The sequence below is a fragment of the Equus przewalskii genome, chromosome 10, assembly GCF_037783145.1.
Source record: "Equus przewalskii isolate Varuska chromosome 10, EquPr2, whole genome shotgun sequence".
Lineage (NCBI taxonomy): Eukaryota > Metazoa > Chordata > Mammalia > Perissodactyla > Equidae > Equus > Equus przewalskii.
The window spans coordinates 6,315,917-6,331,370 of NC_091840.1; the positions used below are offsets into that span (position 1 = coordinate 6,315,917).

Sequence of the window (15,454 nt, forward strand, 5' to 3'; positions counted from 1 at the left end):
CAAGCTCCTACTCACTCTGCGAGAATATTTTAACTGCACAGGAAAAGGTACACCACGTGGCGTTCAATTAAAAAATCCAGTTAAAAGAGGTACACAGCAGTGCATGGCCATTTGTTAGAGAAATATACAGAGTGATTTTGAAAACCATGTATTACAAGAGAAAATGTTTACAATAGTGTTAGGTGAAAAACAAGTTTCAGAACTATAAGTACACTGATCCCAATTATATAAAATAAGAAAAAGGGAACAAAATAGGCCAGTGGGATTTCAAGGGGTTGGCTGTCTGAGGATGGTGAAATTATGGCCAATTTCTGTTCTTTGTTTTCCAAATTGTCTGTAATATGGGTATACTATTTTCAAAATGAAAAAATTGATACGTTCATAAAAAGAAGTGCCCTCTTCAGCTTCCCAGTCTCCAACTGTGCTGGGACTGGCATTAGGGGGAGACTGAGTAAGAGGCTGGCCTCAGGGCACCGAAGATTCCAGAACCCCAGGATTCATGTCTGCCTCGCTGGCCAGTACAAAAGCAGGCTGTGACTGCTCAGGCCGGGGGACCTTGGGTCCTGGCATATCTATACTCAGATTGTAATTGAGGGCCACCCAGAGGATTTAAGTTTGTCTCAGGCCTAGGGGCCTCTGAGCCTGGCACCAGAGCAGCCCATTGGGCAGCTGGTGCCCTTGTAGAGAAGCACAGCCCTGGTCTAGGCTGGCAGGACCCTCCCTGGCACTCACCGTGCACACGGCTGTCTGCAGGATGGCATCGAAACCTCCTTCAGGGGCATCTAGGTTGCCTGAGATCCGCTCTCCCTGCAGCTTACTCCGGAACTCATTCACATCCTCTGTCAGGCTGATGACGTTCTTGAAGGAGAAGGGGGGGTCACTGTTGGGCCAGGGCTCCTTCAGCCTGGGCAGAGGTGGGAGGGAGAGAGAGAGTCAGGGGGAGAAGACCCACATACCCCCATGCCCACCCTCTCTGGGAACTGCCCCCTTGGCTCATTTCAGCCAGAAGACTTGTAAGTGCCTGGGTAAAGAGGAAGCGGGCCACACGGCCAGGACCCCTGCTCACTCGGTCACTCACTTCTCAGGCCTCATGTCTGTCTGAGGGACGCTGACTTTGTCCACAAACTTGCCAAATCCAATAGTGTAGTCACTGGTGAGCTGGCTCAGGACCCGGGCTGAGTGTCAATAGGAAAAAGAGGGGGTAGCTGAGCCCCAACACCCCCACAGCAACACAGGGGGCTGGGAGCTGGCTCGAGAAGGAGCAAGAGGGAGAACAACCACCTGGTGTCAGCACTTTGCACGCTGGACATCTGCTCACACTCACAATAGCCCTCGTCCCTATTTACAGATGAGGGAAATGGGACTCGGGGGACCCAGAGTCATACATGGAGCAAGTTGGAGCAGGGCAGATGGGGAGCTGGACCGGCTCTGTCTGCAAAGCTGGGACGCAACCTCAGCCTCACGGCAGCGGACGCTTCCTTGTCAGGGCCAGAGGGCTCTGCTGCCCACCAGGCCTGGGCCTTCTCTGAAGTCCTGAGTAGTTAATGGGGTCTGGCCGGGACACTCCTCTGAGAATAGGGGGAAGGAGTTCTTGGAGGGCTCAGATGTCCATGTCCTGTCCTCCCTTGTGGGGTGGTGCAGCTGTCCGGAGACCTGGCCTCCTGAGTAGGTGGCCAGCCAGCTGGATGAGGGCACCCTCTCCATTCCCTACCCCACTGTCCTCCATGCTGGCCCAGCCGTACCCAGGTTCTGCCCCATCTTCTTGAGGTTGTCCAGATCGTCGGACATGGAGTTGGAGAAGTCCATGAGGATATACAGGTCCACCGGGCTCTCCAGGGGCTCAAACACCTCCAACTCAAAGAGCTGCTCCTCACCGGGCCGCAGGCGGACCCGCATTGCCTGGGGAGACACCTGGCTGCGACGCAGGGTGGTGTCGATCTGAGTCGCCTGTGTCCAGGGGAGGGGGGGACAGCTGGCTGGAGGGTCACTCCATAGACCTGAGGGGGAGCCTCTCAGCCCACACAGGGGACGCAGTGGACCCCCATAAACTGCCAGCCTTGAGCGTGGAGGGCCAACCTCCCTGGACCCCTGCTCTGGGCACCTCTGTGATCTCGAAGCTTCTCTCCATGACCACCACACTCTCCAGCCGGCAGCCCGCAGCCAACAGCTCTGCCTGGGTGTTGCAGCGTCGTTCCTTGAACATCTGGCCAAAAGGAGATGGGGTCACGGGGGCATGCCCTGGCTGTCCCAACTCTGGATTTATTCTTCCAGACTTTCCTGACCCTTGCCTATTCTCCCCACCCACCTGGTCCTAGGCTGGGCTGAAGGTGTGGCAAGTGTGGACTTGGCCAGAGCCAGGGGTGGGGCGTGGCAAGGCAGGGCACCCAGGTCAGGGAGGCAGTGGGGCCGGCCTCCCGCCGGCTCAGGAAGGCAGGCTGGAGGGCGGCGGCTCACCTCGTCGGTGCAGTAGGCGCAGTCCTTGTCCACGCGGATGCACTCGGTGCAGCTCTTTACCTGGGCCTTCTTGCAGCGGTTTGCTGGCGGGCAGAGATGGGCAGACCCATTGAGATGGACCTCACCAACGACCAAGCCCTTTCCCATCTGCACCCTCTCTTGAGAGAGGCAGGGATTCTCTCCCAATTTACAGGAGAAAATGGAGGCCAGAGGGTCCATGGTCTGCCCAAGGCAGCACAGCTAGAAATGGGCAGAGTTTGGTCTGAAACCCCAAACTTTCTGCTCAAGTCCAGAGCGAAGGATGTTGGGGGCTGAGACAGAAGCACTGGTCCATTTGCTGGCAGGGACACCCTGGCCGTCCCCCTCGCCTGCTCCTCTGGGGTAACGGGGACGGTGTCTCTCTTGTTTACAGCTGGGTCGCCGGTGCCTAGCCCAAGGCCTGGCACACAGTAGGTCGTTAGTAAATGAATGAGGTCAAACTCCAGAGTTTCCCCAAAGGTTACTGGGATTCCCTTTGGTTCTGTTTGGTTAAAATTGCGGTGAGGACCTACTATGTGCACCCAGGGTACACAGTGTGTGGTCTCCAGGGCTCCAGGCAATGGCGTACTGTCAATGTTTAACAATGGCTTTGGTGAGGGAGGAGAAGCCCTGACCTGCAGCATTTGCCCATTTCCATGGTGTAAATATTCCCACCGTGGTCTATTTCAAGCTATCAACATGGCCTCCACTGACAGGCAAAATTTTATTGGGAGGAGCCAGCTCTAGCCCTTTGCGGACTGTAGACACTCAGAGAGCAGGTGACGAGTCACTGGTCTCTCTCCTCCAAATTCCTATAAACTTCCATAAAACTCTCCTTCCGAGGCCTCAGCACATCCTGCAAGTGCCTCTGTTCTCTGAGTGGGAGTCTTCTATTCCCTCGAGACCAAGTCTCCTTCCCTTCGGTGTTCGCAGGCCACATGGCTCAGGCTCACAGTTCCCTAGCCCTCAAAGTGGGCAGTGATCATTTGTTGAATAGCTGAGTAAGTGTCTGGGCAAGACACCTCATGTGAAGACAGTGCCTTGAAAGGTGTGCCCCTGCCAAGAGGGGTGCTGCAGGGGCATGCCAGACTCACCCATGTCCCCAGGGAAGCTCACACTCAGCAGGGCTGCCAGCAGCAGCCTGGTCCACGGGCTGGGATGTGGCCCTGCCATCCTCTTCCTCCTGTATAACAGCAACAATTGACATACGACACCTCTACAGCCCTGGTCCGAGCCATCAGCTCACTGGGTCCCTGTCAGAGTTCCACCACTCCCATTGCACACGTGTGGAAACTGAGGCTCTGAGAACTTCAGTGACATTCCAAGGCCACCCCACCTGTGAGTGGCAGGGCCAGAGCCCCTGACTCCTCTTTTCCACCGCCACCTTCCTTGCCATCCCTGCAGTGGCTAGACACCTGCAGGGCTGCAACCTGCACAAGGAGGCTCCCATCTCTCACCATGAGGGCTCCGGGCTCTGCGCTTGTCCCAGTGCCAGGTCTCTCATGCTGGGTCTCCCTGAGGGGAAGGCAGGGCTTACTCTGCCTTTGCCTTCCAGAAGCCAGTGGGCCTGGGTCAGGCTTGGCAGGGATAGGCCACTGAATAGGGGGGCCACTCTACAGGACCTGGCTCTACCTTCCTATCCGCTCTCTGTCCCCACTCACTTGTCCTTCGGTGAGGGGGTATGGCCAGGAGGATAGGGGTCCCTCCCCAATCTGGGGCCTGGGGAGGTGAGGAGGTGACTCAATGTGCTCAGCTAGGTTCTGCAGTGGCTGCCTGGCCCACTGTGTTTGGGGGGTCTCCTGCCCCACCCCCCACTTCTGCCTGCCCCAGAGTTGAGTTTTGGGGACCCTGTGCAGTTGACTCGTTCAAAAGTTAGCCTGGAGCTAGGTTACAAGCCCCTCCTGCCCACTCACGCACACACAGTGCCAGCTACCCCAGGAGCCCCGTCTGCCTCTGGTTCACTATTAAACCATCTCAACTCATCAGCAACCTGACCTTGGGGGCACGCACTGGCATCCCTGAGGGCTTTTAAAAGATGGGCAGCCTTGGGGCCGGCCCGGTGGCGCAGTGGTTAAGTTCACACGTTCTGCTTCATCGGCCTGGGGTTCGCCCGTTTGGATCCTGGGTGCGGACCTACGCACCGCTTGTCAAGCCATGCTGTGGCAGGCGTCCCACATATAAAGTAAAGGAAGATGGGCATGGATGTTAGCTCAGGGCCAGTCTCCCTCAGCAAAAAAGAGGAGGATTGGCAGCAGATGTTAGCTCAGCGCTACTCGTCCTCAAAAAAAAAAAAAAAACAAAAAACGGTGGCCATCCTGCTGCCTCGGAAAGAGAAGGGGCTGGCCAGAGCCACCAGGCCTGCAGAGCTGAGGACAAAGGATAGGGCCCTGGCCTCTTTCTCGAGGGTCAGTCCTCCCAGTGGCCCAAGACCACACCATACCCACTGGCCCCTCCTCCTTGGGTGCTTTCTCAGTCCCCAGCTTGTGAGGCAGAGGCAGCCCCAAGGTCTGGGGGGTTGAGATCCCCACAGTGCTGGGGATTCCTAGGGGGGGCATTGCCTCCCTCCCTCCAAGGCATGTGGTCCCCAGGAGGCCACTAGCAGCTCCAACACAACCATAGGCAGGGCCAGCTGGGGAGGAGCCACCCCTATGGGGCTGAGGTAAAGGAGGCCTGAGCCAGCCAAGGGGTGCCCCTTGGAGGAAATGACTTTTCTGCAGCCTCGGGCGGAGGCACCACACCCACACGCTACACAATAAGACTGCAGACTCGGCCGCCCTGGGGCACCATTACACAGGCAGGTACGGCTCCGGCTCCGGAGGGCTGATCTTACTCACCCTCCCATGCCCACAGGCTGGGCACACAGCCCTTCACGTACATGATTGCTATTCAATCTGCGCAGAAACCCAGTGGGGGTGTGACTGCATTATCCCCATTTCCCAGGCAAGGGGACCAGGCACAAGGCTGCGGGGCTTCCCCATCCCACAGCCAGCTGTGGGGGAGCCTGGAGGGGACCCCATTTAACCTCCACATTATCCCCAGAGGCTACAAAACAGCAGTTAGGGGGCCAGTCAGGCACTCAAGAGTGTTTTGTTGGACTTAATTTGTATTTTAAAAGTTTTAGGGCCTGGCCCGGTGGCATAGCAGTTAAGTTCGCATGTTCTGCTTTGGCGGCCCAGGGTTCGCTGGTTCAGATCCTGGGTGCAGACCTACGCACCGCTTGTCAAGCCATGCTGTGGCAGGTGTCCCACATATAACGCAAAGGAAGATGGGCATGGGTGTTAGCTCAGGGCCAGTCTTCCTCAGCAAAAAGAGGAGGATTGACAGCAGATGTTAGCTCAGGGCTAATCTTCCTCAAAAACAAGTTTAAAAAATACTTGTCAATGTTAAAAACAATGAGATTTTACATAAAAGTTAGGATTATGGGCTTATCAGAAGATGTGGCCACTGTGGGCTGAGTGGAGCACTCAGGACACGCACTCTCCAGGCCACCCTGGGCCCCACCAGGCTGCTGGGCCTTTTTATGTACCAGTCCAGTCCTGGGAGTATGTGACTGCCACCCTGAATGTTGTCGCTCTGCACCACACCCAGGCCTTCCACACACAGGGACGTGCATGGGCAGGGACACATGCTGTGATCCACACGCACAAACGCTCAGCGCTCTCCCCACAACTCTCCCTCCACGCCATGGGACCCCTGCTCAGCACATCAGCACCAGCCCGCCACAGCTCTCTCCCCTCCTGCTTTCCCATCTCTGAGCCCCTCCTCTGCCCTATCACTCATGGAAATCAGGGCCAAGGAGACAGGCATCCTTTCCCCGCTGTCCCTCCTGCTCTCCTCCCTCCCCTCAGCCCCCAGGATGGAGACCCTCAGCCTTCAATTCCAGCTCTGTCCAAGGCAGCAACAACCACGCCACTTGTGCCCAGTTCTCAGGCTCAGGGTGTGGCAATGCCATCGGGGAGGAGGAGGAGCCCAACCCCTGCCCTCCGGAGCCATCTAGAGCCCCTGACCCAGAGGCCAGAGGGCCGCCCAGGGCTGAGTGGGTGGGAAACAGGCAGCACTGGAGGAAGTTACTGTGGTGGGCACAGCCCTCAGGCTATTGGGTGAGGTCAGGAGAGCTTCCTGGAGGAAGAGTGTCCTGAGCTGACTTTGGGAGGAGGGAGAGCATGTGCTTGGCTAAGAGAAGGGGAGAGTCAGGGACTCCCCAGAACCCAGACGGACTATGGTGCCACACACAGTAGGCCGTGCTCAGCCCAAAAGGGAGGGCCCTGGTCTCTAGGTAGCTGCTCCCCTCACCTTCTTTGCAAACTCTAGAGGGGCCCAGCCTCTGCCCACTTCTCCCACACACCCACCCAGACGCAGGCCTCTCTCCCTGCTGCCTTCCTCTAGCTCAGAGGTCTGATGGCCAAGAGCCTTCTCCAGCTCCCCTGCCCCTCTGCCTCCAGTTGCCCCCTGGGCACAACCCAGCAGGCTGGGCATCTGTCCTGGGCAGCACGAGCAGAGGGGGCCAGGGCCTGCCAGCCTTCAGCAAGGCGATGGGAGGAAATAAAAGTCATCCGGCTCTCCAGACCGGCTCCCCTGCGCGGCTGCCCAGGCTGGGTGGGCACCCACTTTCCCCTCCTCGCCTCGGAGGTCCCAGAATGGGCGCCCAGCCCCAGCGGCCCGGGGCACTTGCGCGGCGGGCGGGGTGTGGCCCGGCGACCCCGAGTGCTCGCCCGCGCCCCTGGCGCCGGCCGCGCTCGGAGGCTGGCCCTACCTTGGCGCGGCCTCGCGCCGTCCGGGTGCTGGGCTCCGCTCGGCGGCTCCGACTGCAGGCGCGCGCGGGCGGGCGAGCCGGGACTGTCCGGAGGGCGGGCTGCCGGGACCGCGGGCTGCGGGCGGTGGCGGGGGCTTTATGGGGCGGGCGGCAGGTAGGAAGGAGGCGCTGGTGAGTCAGGCCGGCCGCATTCCTGCGCGCGGCGCGCACCTGTCGGGGCAGGAGCCGGGGCGCTGCACCCGCCGCCGGGCCCGCCCCCCGGAAAAGGCTGCGGCTCCCGCGGCGCCCGGCCCCGCGCCCCGACCGACAGCGGCGGGCCAGGGGCGGAGCCAGCCCCCGCTCTCTCCAGTCCAGCCCCGGGCGCGGCGCCTCCCCACCCCTCCAGGCTCCAGACTCGGGTGCCGGGCTGCCCCGGGCCGGGGGTGGCCTCTGAGCCCCCTGCCCAGACCGCCGCCCTCCCTCCTCCAGACCCTGAACGGTGAGCTACTGCACTGCCCCGACGGCAATCGACTGCGCACGCCACCACCCTCCTTCCTGTGCTGGCGCAAGGCCTGGGCCCAGGGGTTGCCTCAAGCCCGGTCTGCCTGCCATTCACGGGGTCCTCTCAGCCTCCCCCACCAGTGTGTCCACAGGGAGATCCGAGCAAGGACTCGGACTCGTTCCCTGAGTGTCCTCAGGCAAACTACTTAAACCTCCTTAAAATGGGAACAATACCCATCGAGAAGCCAGCACTGACAAGAAGCAGGCACTCGAATTACTACAGTGGTTCTTGACAAGCTGGTTCACAAACATGAGCCCTCACCTTCTGCATGGAATCTCTCAAGTGCCGCTGGTTAACCTGTGTTCACGTGGGAGCCTCTGAAGCTGCTCCATGACCCCAACGTGGTCTATTTTTCTAGCCCTACCTGCCAGCAATGCCAGACAATACTTGGTTGCTGGCACCCCCCCTGTCCAAACCATGCACGTTCAAGCCAACCATACTTTTTGTAGCAGGCTGGTCTCTCTGTTTGGGATCCCACCCCCACCTCCCCACCCCCAACCAGCCTGGTTTATCCTTCTTATCCTTGAAGGCACTGTGCTGATGTCACATGCTGCAGAGAGAGCCTCAGTGACCTCCCTGCACCCTGGGTTGGCTTATGTGTCCCCACAGCCCCTGGGGCGTGGCTTTTCCATGGCATTTGCCACATTGGTTTGAAATGATCTGTTTACGGGTCTCCCTTCCCCATTGGACTGTGAACCCTCAGGATTCACAGTCGTTTTATCTGCAGCAGCTAGCACAGTGCCTGGCAGATAGCAGGTGCTCAGTAAAAGTGTAGTTAATTGTCACACAGCCTCCCTGAGCTTCAGTGCTCTCATCTGTAATTAGACTCGTGGGCCGGCCTGGTGGCGCAGTGGTTAAGTGCACACGTTCAGCTTCGGTAGCCCAGGGCTCCCTGGTTCGGATCCTGAGTGCAGACATGGCACTGCTTGGCAAGCCATACTGTGGCAGGCGTCCCACATATAAAGTAGAGGAAGATGGGCATGGATGTTAGCTCAGGGACAGTCTTCCTCAGCAAAAAAAAAAAAAAAAGAGGAGGATTGGCAGCAGATGTTAGCTCAGGGCTAATCCTCCTCAAAAAAAAAAATTGCCGGACTCGTGTGCTGCCAACTCGCAGAGTGATCCTGGGAGCAGCTGGGACAGGATGTAGAAGTGCCATGGACACACAAGTGCTCACTGCAACTGTGTCAGCCGCAGTTGCCACTTAGCCACCTTGCCCAGTTGTCTGAGAGCTGCTCTGCACAGTCCAGGGGCTCAAAGATGCTGACTCCTGGATTTGAGAGCATTGTGGCAGGAGTCCCAGTTTGGTTGAGGCACTCAGGTCAGGGCGTGCCAGGACAGCACAAGTGCCCTGTGGACCTCAGCTACTCCAGCAGGAGCCAGTCCATCCTGGGAAATTGGAGCTCAGAGAGCAGGCTGCCAGCACCATCCATTAGAGGGCTGGCATGGGCAATTTGCACCCCACTGTGGGTGGGGGGCTGAGACACCCTCCTAGAGAAGGGGACCCAGGCCTGGAGGCAGCAATGTCACACAGACTTCCCCGGGCTTGGCAGCCGCTTCCTCTCCTCATTACCAGACCCTTCTAAAAATGACTAGGGGGGCTGGTGCCCTGCAGCAGCTGAGAGGTGAGACGTCTACTCCAGGGAGGCCCTAAGCTTCCTCAGGTTTCTTGGAGTCTGAGGTTCCATTACCTGGAGCCTACGTGTGGACCTCGGGGGGTCCGTGAACCATCTGAGATCATATGCAAAACTTGAGATGTGTCTAATAGAATATGGGTTTGCTGGGAAGAGGATCCTTAGCTTACACTGTATTCCCAAACAGGTTACTGGCCCCCAAAGGGTTAAGGATCATTGTACTATAGATTCTTTTTATAAAAATAAAACAAAACCCCTGTCTCGTTTTTCAGCCTTAGAGCCAGAGTGAGGCTGGCAGAGGGGGGCTTCTCTCTCTAGGCTCTGCCAGAAAGGTGAGGCCCCTTGGACTGAACGGAGCAGCTCATGAACCTCAGACTGCTGCTCCCCTGCACTTGCCACGTGGCTTTCAGTAGGCCAGCCTTGTTCACTCATTAGTTCAGTCACTTATTCATTTTACAAGCATTTGATGAGCTCCTGTGCCTGGTGCTGGGTGCAGGATACACTACCTGCTCGCTTCACGGAGCTCACAGTTTAAACCACTTTGAGCCTCCAAAGTGGGCTGCAGAGTCTCCAGGCCAGATGATCCATTGTTTTGTGTTTGACAAAGTACATCACTTACTGGGAGAGTGATACGTCTCTATATATAAATGGTAAACAGACAGACAGGGGACGCGTGATCAAACAGTTTGGTGACCAGTATAGAGACCTGGTGTCAACCGCTCCTCCAACTGAGGGAGAGGCCTCTCGGGTAGACAGTCTCTAGGCCTGGTCTCTCCCCAGGGTCAGGGAGTTTTGCTGAGTAGACCCCCTTTAAATTACTATTTTTCCCCCAATTTTTTATTTTGAATATTTTCAAACATACAAAAATGTTGAAAGAAGAGTACAAAGATTACTATATATATATATTTTAAAGATTTTATTTTTTTCCTTTTTCTCCCCAAAGCCCCCCAGCACATAGCTGTATATTCTTCATTGTGGGTCCTTCTAGTTGTGGCATGTGGGACGCTGCCTCAGCGTGGTTTGATGAGCGGTGCCATGTCCGCGCCCAGGATTCGAACCAACGAAACACTGGGCCGCCTGCAGCGGAGAGCACGAACTTAACCACTCGGCCACGGGGCCAGCCCCAAGATTACTGTATTTTTACCACCTAAACCCCCAAGTGTACACTTTGCCATGTTAGCTTTATTTATATATTTGTTGTGTATTTATATATCTTTTTATTTGAATTTAAGTTGAAGATATCATGACATTTCATCCCTCAATACTCCGGGCATGCGTCTCCCAAGAACGGTCCCCACATACCCGCAATAACTTTATGCACCTAAAAGAGGAACACGAATATCCCAATTTGTATGATTCAGTTCATATTAACATCTCTTAGTTGTCCCAAAAATGTCTGTTGTAATTATTTCCTTTTGAATTCGAGTCCAGTCCCTGTCACCTATTGCATTTGATTGTTTTACCTCTTTCTTACTCTGAAACAATTCTCCCACCCCCACAGTGACCTTTTAAAGAGACAGGCCAGTTGACCTGCAGGATGTCCCAGTGTCTAGACTTGTTTGAGTGCTTCTTCATTGTGCCATTGGACTTGTTTTTTTGGCTTCTTGTAAACTGAAAGTTAGGTCTAAAAGTCTGGTTAGATTCAGATTGAGCATTTTTGGAAAGGTCATCAGTGGTGCAGTGTATTTTATTGGTGGCACCTGATGTTGGCTGTTTTGCTATTAGTGATGATTAAGGAAGTGACCACCACGTCTATTGTAAAAATAGGTTTTCCACTTTGTGATTAAGAAGTAATCTAGAGGGGAGGATAATGCTTTGTTACCCTGCCCGTTTCCCAAACAAGCTTTCACTGAAGTTTTACCACCCATTGTTGGTCCTTGCCTGAAACATTTATTCTTCTGGAGTTGAAGAATGGTGATTTTCCATTTCTATATTTAATAGAAAGTATCCTTCTAATAAAAAAATAGAGGTTCCCTTCATCAGCAGGAGATGAACTCTGTGCCTCCCAAAATACAAGTGTTTCTTTTCTTTTTGAGTTATAGAAACTTTAAAATTACTAGCATTATTACAAAGCAACCAAAAAGATTTTTTTAAAAATTGCGGTAAAAGCATATAACATAAAAATTACCATCTCAGTCATTTGTAAGTGCGCAGTTCAATAGTGTTAAGTATATTCACACTGTCAGGCAACAGATCTTCAGAATTTTTTCGTCTTGCAAACTGAAACTCTATACCTATTGAACAGCTCCCCATTTCTCCCTCCCCCCAGCTCCTGGTTAATTACCATTCCATTTTTTGTCTCTATGAATTTGACTACTTTATTTATTTTTAAGATTTTATTTTTCCTTCTTCTCCCCAAGTCCCCCCAGTACATAGTTTTATATTTTTTAGTTGTGGGTCCTTCTAGTTGTGCTATGTGGGACGCCACCTCCACATGGCTTGATGAGCGGTGCCATGTCCTGCGCTCAGGATCCGAACCGGTGAAACCCTGGGCCACCAAAGCAGAGTGCTGGAACTTAACCACTCGGCCACAGGGCCGGCCCCTTGAATACTTTAGATACCTTACATAAGCAGAATCATACAGTATTTGTCTTTTTGTGATTGGCTTATTTCACTTAGCATAATGTCCTCAAGGCTCGTCTATGTTGTAGCATGTGTCAGAATTTCCTTCCTTTTTAAGGGTGAATAATATTCCATTTTGTTTATCCATTCATCTGTGGATGAACATTGGGTTGCTTCCACTTCTTGGATATTGTGAATAATGCTGCTATGAATATGAGTGGCAGATATATCTTCGAGAACCTGCTCTCAATTCTTTTGCATATATACCCCAAACTGGGATTGATGGATAATGTGGTAGTCCTATTTTTAATCTTTTGAGGACCACCGTACTGTTTTCCATAGTAGATGCACAATTTTATAATCCCATCAACAGTACACAAGAGTTAATTTTTTCCTTTTAATTATCAATTTTAAGTAAAGAGTTGATATATTCAACTCTAATGGTGGCAAATACATTTTTCCCTTTCTTTTTTCAAATACTATGCATGAATGGATTTTAATTTATTCAATAGTTTACAACTGTGATGTTGGGATATAATAAGAAATACATATTTGGTTTCTGTCCATGGTTCCTGGAACAGCTCTGGAGTGACAAAGGTGAAAGGAGCAACTTTTGTTATTCATATCAACCCCTTTCAACCCCACCAGAGTTTATGTTAATGAGGTGACTCTTGGAAAGCCGCTAAGGATGGGGGTGCTGGTTGTCAGGGGAACCAACCACGTGATTAGAAAGTTGCAACTTTCAGCCTCAACACTCCCCACCGCCACCCCACCCCACTGACCTCCAGGGAGATTGAGTTTTATCATCAAGGACTAGTAATTTAATCCATCACACCCAGTAATGAAGCCACCATAAAAATCCTAACGGAAGGGAGGTCAGAGAGCTTCCAGGTTGCTGAATACCTGGAGTGTTGGGAGGCTGGCATGTCCAGAGAGAGCATGGAAGCTCCCCGCCTGCCCCTGACCCCGTACCTTGCCCTATACATCTCTTCCATCTGGCTGTTCCTTAGTTGTATCCTTTTATAATAAACCCATAATCCAGCAAATAAACTTTTCCTGAGTTCTGTGAGCCACTTTAGCGAATTATTGAGCCCAAGAAAGGGGTCATGGAAACCTCCAGTCTATCGCCAGTTGGTCAGAAGTACTAGAAGCCCGGATTTGTGATTGACGTCTGAGTTGGGGGCAGTCTTGTGGGACTGAGCCCCTTAATCCACGGGGTAAGCACTAACTCCAGGCAGCTGGTGTCAGAATTGCATGGTGTGGAAGCCCACACCTTTGGGGTCACAGCGTTTTGTGGGTGTCGTGAGCAGCAGAGCACAGGAACGAGGGAGTGTCTCCTTTTTGACAATAATTGCAGTCATTCTTCGTGAATGTTCAAATTTAATTTGGGCAGTGGGAGATCCCTTCAAACCAGCTCCTTTGACCTTTGAAACACTCCTCTCAGTCTTCCCAGTTTTCTGGAACAAACCGCCCCAGTCCCACTTAGATTTCAGGATCAGCCATTCCTCCAAGGAGCCCAGGTTGCTTTTAGCAGGGAATGGTATGAGAGATCAAGGTCTGGGCGCCACGTGTGCTCAGTGCTCCTGGGGGCCATTGCTTCTGGGTCCTTTCAATGGACATAGGTGGGACATACTTTTTTTTGGATCATGAGGTCATATTGATATTGCCAATTCAAATTTAACATTAGAGATTTTTCTTAATTTCTTTGATTTTATTCTTGTATCTTCTCTTATTTTTTTTTTTTTTTTTTATCTTTTTGAGGAAGATTAGCCCTGAGGTAACATCCACTGCCAATCCTTTTTTACTGAGGAAGATTGGCCCTGAGCTAACCACCATGCCCATCTCCTCTACTTTATATGTAGGGATGCCTGCCACAGCATGGCTTGATAAGTGGTGCATAGGTCCATGCCCAGAATGTGAACCGGTGAACCCCCGGCCACTGAAGCAGAACGCACGCGAACTTAACTGCTACACCACCGGGCCGGCCCCTCTTATTTTTTGTGTTGTATTTCTGCCCTTTCTTACACAAAAGGGAGCACACTAGACTCATTGTTCTGCACCTTGCCCTTTTCATTTTATCTCTCCTGAAGATCACTCTAAATCTGTTCGTCGAGATCTTCCTCATTCTTTTTTGTGGCTCAACAGCCCTTTAAAAAATTGTTTTTTATTGCAGAGATTTTCAACATGTACAAAATTAGAGAAGATAATGAACTCTCCTGTTCCCATCACTGAGCCTTGATAATTGCCAACACATGGCCAGTCTGCAACAGCAAGCTGTGAGTGTGGGGCCTGCAGGGTTGGGAGCGTTCAGTGCAGTGACCATGGGGGCAGGGACCACCCTTCTTCCATCCCTCTATCCCTTATCTCATGCCAGACACTTGGGGCACAGTGCTGTTGATTACTTTGTCTCCACCCACAAGGAGAACCAGGAGAGGAGTGGTCTCGGCTCACCAAAGCATGGACAGAGGTTGCAAGGCAGTGGCGTTACCAGAGGGGCAAGAGTGTGGAAGCACTGGAAAGGAGCAATTAGCACCCAAGGGAGTCACGAAGGGATTATGAAAATCTCAGCTGCACCTTGAAGGTGTCACATGTACCAAGGTGCGGGGTGGTAAAGGGCAAAGGTGAAAACGATGGGAACAGCTGAAGCATAGGGTGCGTGGGTGGGGCAGAGGCAGGAGGGGTGATGAGAATGCGGTGGCCTTGCATGTGGTGCTGAAGTCTAGGCTTCCCTGTGGATGGACAGTGGGAGATCATGGGGTGTGCAAGAGCTGGGCTGTGGGAAGAAGCTGCCCAGACTGAGATGGATGGGAGCGGGACACTGAGACATGTAGACAAGGCCGGAGCAATCTGACACAAGAGGGACGAGGACCCAAACTAAGCAGTTATAATGGCCATGGAGGAGGGGATTCTGAGGTGACCCATCAGACAGGGGCACAGCAGAGGATTCCCTAAGGGCCCTGGAAGGACCATGATGTCCTCACCCAAGATTAGAACTAGAGGAGAGGTAGGGGACGTGTGGGTGGGAGTAGAGTTCAGTTTGGACAGAGGTCTCTTTGTGAGCAGGGACAAAAGAGTCAGAAACCTCTGTTGGTCCTGGTGCCTAGGACATCCAGTCTCCACAGAAAAACCTGACAATTTGCCCCTGTGACACCCTCAGTGAGACTAAGCAGGGCAGGCACTAATCCAATTTTACAGAAGAGTAAACTAAAGTTCAGAGGGATTCAAGACCTTGACCCAATCAGGCTTCTAAGTGGCACAGCACCGCTGCTGGGGCTGCCCAATGCACAGGCGGAGTGGTCATTACTGCTCCACCTGGAGAACTCATGGCCGGGCTGGGGGGCCCACAGGACGCCAAACAGCCCCAACCCTGGCCAGTTTTATCAGCTCCAGAGTACGCTTCCCTCCTTGGTCTAAATCAAGGAGGAATTGGATTGACTGACAAACATTTACAGTGCTTGACAGTTCACAAAACTTTTGCATAAATCATTTCATTGA

The 15,454-nt window shown here is 53.3% G+C and overlaps 1 protein-coding gene across 5 annotated transcripts in view; it reads right to left on the minus strand.

Moving 5' to 3' along the window:
- The window catches only part of ITGB4 (integrin subunit beta 4), a 30,483-nt gene extending 22,930 nt beyond the window's left edge, over positions 1-7,553 (minus strand). For 2 of the 5 annotated variants that reach the window (XR_011523268.1, XM_070561450.1), the window contains exons 1-7: positions 7,226-7,506; positions 3,567-3,655; positions 2,455-2,537; positions 2,102-2,203; positions 1,743-1,947; positions 1,079-1,175; positions 733-904 (exon numbers count right to left, since the gene is read on the minus strand). Coding sequence is in view for 4 of the 5 variants with exons in the window: in XM_070561450.1 (XP_070417551.1) it covers positions 733-904; positions 1,079-1,175; positions 1,743-1,947; positions 2,102-2,203; positions 2,455-2,537; positions 3,567-3,645 (738 nt within the window). In the remaining variant the exon portion in view is untranslated. Of the gene's footprint in view, positions 1-732; positions 905-1,078; positions 1,176-1,742; positions 1,948-2,101; positions 2,204-2,454; positions 2,538-3,566; positions 3,656-7,225 lie in introns of all 5 variants that reach the window. The other 3 variants (XM_008513289.2, XM_008513290.2, XM_070561449.1) reach the window with 3 other exon arrangements.
- Between the last annotated feature and the right edge of the window lie 7,901 nt (positions 7,554-15,454).